General features: G+C 53.4%; 1 protein-coding gene across 1 annotated transcript; it reads right to left on the bottom strand.

Moving 5' to 3' along the window:
• Positions 1–243: 243 nt before the first annotated feature.
• Positions 244–2,981, bottom strand: BTG1 (BTG anti-proliferation factor 1). The gene is made up of 2 exons (XM_045553258.1): positions 2,482–2,981; positions 244–1,554 (listed from the first exon to the last, which is right to left on the bottom strand). Exons 1-2 carry the CDS (start codon positions 2,627–2,629, stop codon positions 1,187–1,189), a joined length of 516 nt encoding a protein of 171 aa, XP_045409214.1. The 5' UTR covers positions 2,630–2,981; the 3' UTR covers positions 244–1,186.
• Between the last annotated feature and the right edge of the window lie 608 nt (positions 2,982–3,589).

Raw genomic sequence — 3,589 nt, 5'->3', positions numbered from 1 at the left:
TCATGAGCTTGTTAGCCTGTGAATGTGTCCATGTTTTTTGACTTAAGAAATTTTTTTTTAAACATGTTACTCCTGTGTTTCCTCTAACACCTAAATATGTATACACAGATCATCTTCATCCCTCATCAAATGTTTTTTCAGCATGACCAGTGTGCAACTGACATTCATAGCTTATAGAACCTAAGTCTTCTGAGAAAAATACTCCTTATAGCTTGAACCTCTATAATCATGACAAGAGATTGATTAAAATGCCAAGGTAAGAAACAATTTATTATAGAGAGAAGAAAAATTTCTCATCCAAAATATAGAAATCTGTACAACTTTGCCACAATCAATATACATGAACTGTACAAATTTACACCAGTTCATAATTTACCAAATAAAAGATGACTAACAAAGTTCACAAAATAGATGGTGGTTTGTGGAAAAGACTTTTACCCAATTAAGTACAAGGAAAGTTACAAACCAGACCTCCACTTTCTAAAAATAAGAAGTTTACTCAGTCTTAGAAAACTACAAGCTAGCAAATGTACAGAGAGCTGGCTGGTGCTAACACCACAGTTGAGACAGTGTCTTTTTAAGGGTCTTTTTTAAAGCCTGTTGCCATGGCAGATTCTGGTCACTTGCTACTTTCAAGGCCCAAAACACAATACAAGGTCTGACCATTTCCCCAGGTCATGCTTACTAGTTTGTCTTTATGTACATTTATACATATTTAAGTGCTAGGTAAAAGTCTTGTCATAAAATTTCCAGTACTACCATGTTTAAAACGTTGAGCTTTCCTATTGAGCTGCCAAAAAGGTTAACAATAACAATTTTCAAGTGTAATAGTGCAAATTCCTCTGCAAGGTCTACTGCAGAGAAAGGTTCTTTGAAATACAGATTTTCGTTCAAGGGATTGATGTAAAATTTAAGTATGTCTGGGAGAAACTGAAACCACCATAGGACTTCGCTCCCTAGCAAATAAAGTGATCATTTACTTGGACTCACAGGCTATTAAATCATTGAAAGGTACTGTCCAAACTATGGCACTGTCACTTAAAAAAATTTTACCATTCTATCTTGTGCCAGATCTTCACAGCTGTAACATGGTTAAATTCCATAATCCATCCCCAAAAGGAGCCCACCCAAAGCAAAAATCAAATTTATCCATCCATTATAAGATGATCCATCCATAGACTATATCTTAACCTGATACAGTCATCATATTGTAGTTTTTGGAAGGGCTTGTTCTGCCCAAGAGAAGTTCCTCCTTACAGCTGATTCTGCTGTCTACCATTTGCACGTTGGTGCTGTTTTGAGTGCTACCTCCTGCTGGTGAGGCTTCATACAGCACACAGATGGAACCATCCTCTCCAATTCTGTAGGACACTTCGTAGGGGTCAACCCAGAGTGTGAGTTCACTTGGGAGCAGCCTGAACAGCTCCTGACTGCTCAGTCCAATCCGTTGTGCGGCCTGTCCAATCAGAGGATCCATTTTATGGTTGATGCGAATACAACGGTAACCTGATCCCTTGCATGGCTTTTCTGGGAACCAGTGATGTTTATAATGTTCTATAGAAGAAAAGAACAGAGAAACAATGCTTAGGCTCATTACTATTAGCTCCCGCTCCAGTTTCCTTCTTCAGCTGGCTCCTTTGTCGAACGAAAATGAAAACTATCAACTTTTAGAAAACGTCCAGGACCGCATTCGCTGCCGGGCATGTGCGGGAATGGGGAACGAGCGGGCAAGGTTTTAGAAATAACAGTAGTGCCGGGCAAAACAATCTCCAGGAACCAACCGGTTGAGCCGCCAAAACAGGAATCAGGCGCGCAGCCTCGGCCAGCCGGGAAGCCGGATGGCACCGGCGGCCAAGTGGGAACCTGTTTACTTTCTCCACCCCACCCCAGCCACACACAATGGAGTTTATGGTGTTGGAGAAGAGAAGGGCCACTGGACTGTTAACCCCGAAGGCAAGAAAAACAAGCAACCCTAAACCACGCTCTGGGCACGGCTGTAATTGTGCCGGTGACAAATCCGATGATTAATGGGCAGCGGCGGGAGGCGCGGGGAGACCGCACGTCCGTCCCGAGCTGGCTCCGGGGCAGCTTCCCACCCCGGGGCCCGGCCGCCGACCACGCAACGGTTGGAGGGGTAGGGGGGGAGGGGTCGTCGAACCAACCCCAGCCCCAGGGCTCCTTTGTCCCCAAATACGCCGACGGTCCTCGGACCGCAGCTCCTGCCTCTGTGGGCTTTAGTTTCTTTGTTGTGCGTGTTTTCTCCCCTCCTCCGTTTGCCAGCCGGGGGAGGGGGCGCCCTCGGTCCAGCCCCCAAACCCTCGCCAGGACCCGCCGTTAGCGACCGCCCACCGCGGCCGGTCCGGTCCCGCGGCGGGACCCGAGCGCGCCCAGCCTGGAGCGCGGCGGAGGATCCCGCGGACCCGACGGCCCGGCCCCGACCCCGGGTGTGGGGCCCGCGTCCCCCTGGCGCCCGTCGCTCACCTGCCAGTAGTTCCTGCAGGCTCTGGCTGAACGTCTGCAGCTGTCGCTCGCTCGTGAGCCCCTTGGTGCGAAGGAACTTGGAGATGAAGGACACGGCAGCGGCGATCTCGCCTATCATGGTGGCGGCCCGAGTGTAGAAGGGATGCATGGGGGCGGCGGGCGGGGGCGGCCCGGGGCGGCCGGGGCTCGGCGGCGCGGCCCCGACGGCGGAGCGGCCACCCCGGGCTCCCTCACAGGGCAGAGGGCTGAGAGGAAGAGGGCGTGGGGGGCGGACGGCTACTTTTTTTTTCCTTTTAGAGTAAAAAAAGTTATTTTCGAGACAGGAGGCGGCAGGAGAGAGGAAGAGACGAGCGACGGCGGCCTGGTCACATCGCTCGGACCTCCCCAGCCGCCTCCGCCTCCAGCTCCGCAGCCTCCGAAGACCCCAACAGCGGCATTTCCAGCTCCGAGGGGCGAAGAGATGCAGCCGCCGTGCAGCACTCTTTATAGGCCGCGGAAAGGAAGTTGCGTAGCTGGAGCGTGACGACCGTCGCCAGCCAATCCAGAGATCGCACTATTGTGACGTAAGCAGATTCGGAGCCGGAGGGGGCGGGAAAAGGGCCCAGGGGGCGGGTCCAGAGGCCAGGAGGAGAGGGGGGAGCTGACGTAATCCGCTTGTAAACAAATAAACCCCGAGTGGCGGCTGGAGACCGAGTTGCTGTGTCGGGGGACGGAGGAAGCCGATGGTGCGCGTGTGAAAGCTCCGCCCCCAACCCTAGCTCCTCCTACTCGCTTTAGGGGGTCTGAGGCCCTGAGCCAGCACGTCCTCCCGCGGGAGTGCGCTGCCCGGGCCCGCTTGGCCTCGGGGGGTGAGAGCTTTGTAGATAAGAGCGGCCGGCTCCGGCTGAGTCTACACGCGCGCCGCCTACTCGGATCGGGCTGCACGTCAGCAGCTTCGGCCCGCTTCGTACTCGGTGTTTACATCCCGTCCCCGTCCGGGGTGGCTGCGCTAGCCGGAGGAGCGAGCGTGCGGCGCCGATGCCCGCGCTGTGGGTGCAGGGCTGCGGGGAAGGGTGGAGGGAACGGGCTCTCGCGGGCATTCTGCCAGGGAAGCCGGACTGCGGCCTCG

The sequence above is a fragment of the Lemur catta genome, chromosome 6, assembly GCF_020740605.2.
Source record: "Lemur catta isolate mLemCat1 chromosome 6, mLemCat1.pri, whole genome shotgun sequence".
Classification (NCBI taxonomy): Eukaryota; Metazoa; Chordata; class Mammalia; order Primates; family Lemuridae; genus Lemur; species Lemur catta.
The sequence above is the reverse complement of the archived record's forward strand: the minus strand, read 5'-3'. Positions and strand labels throughout refer to the sequence as shown.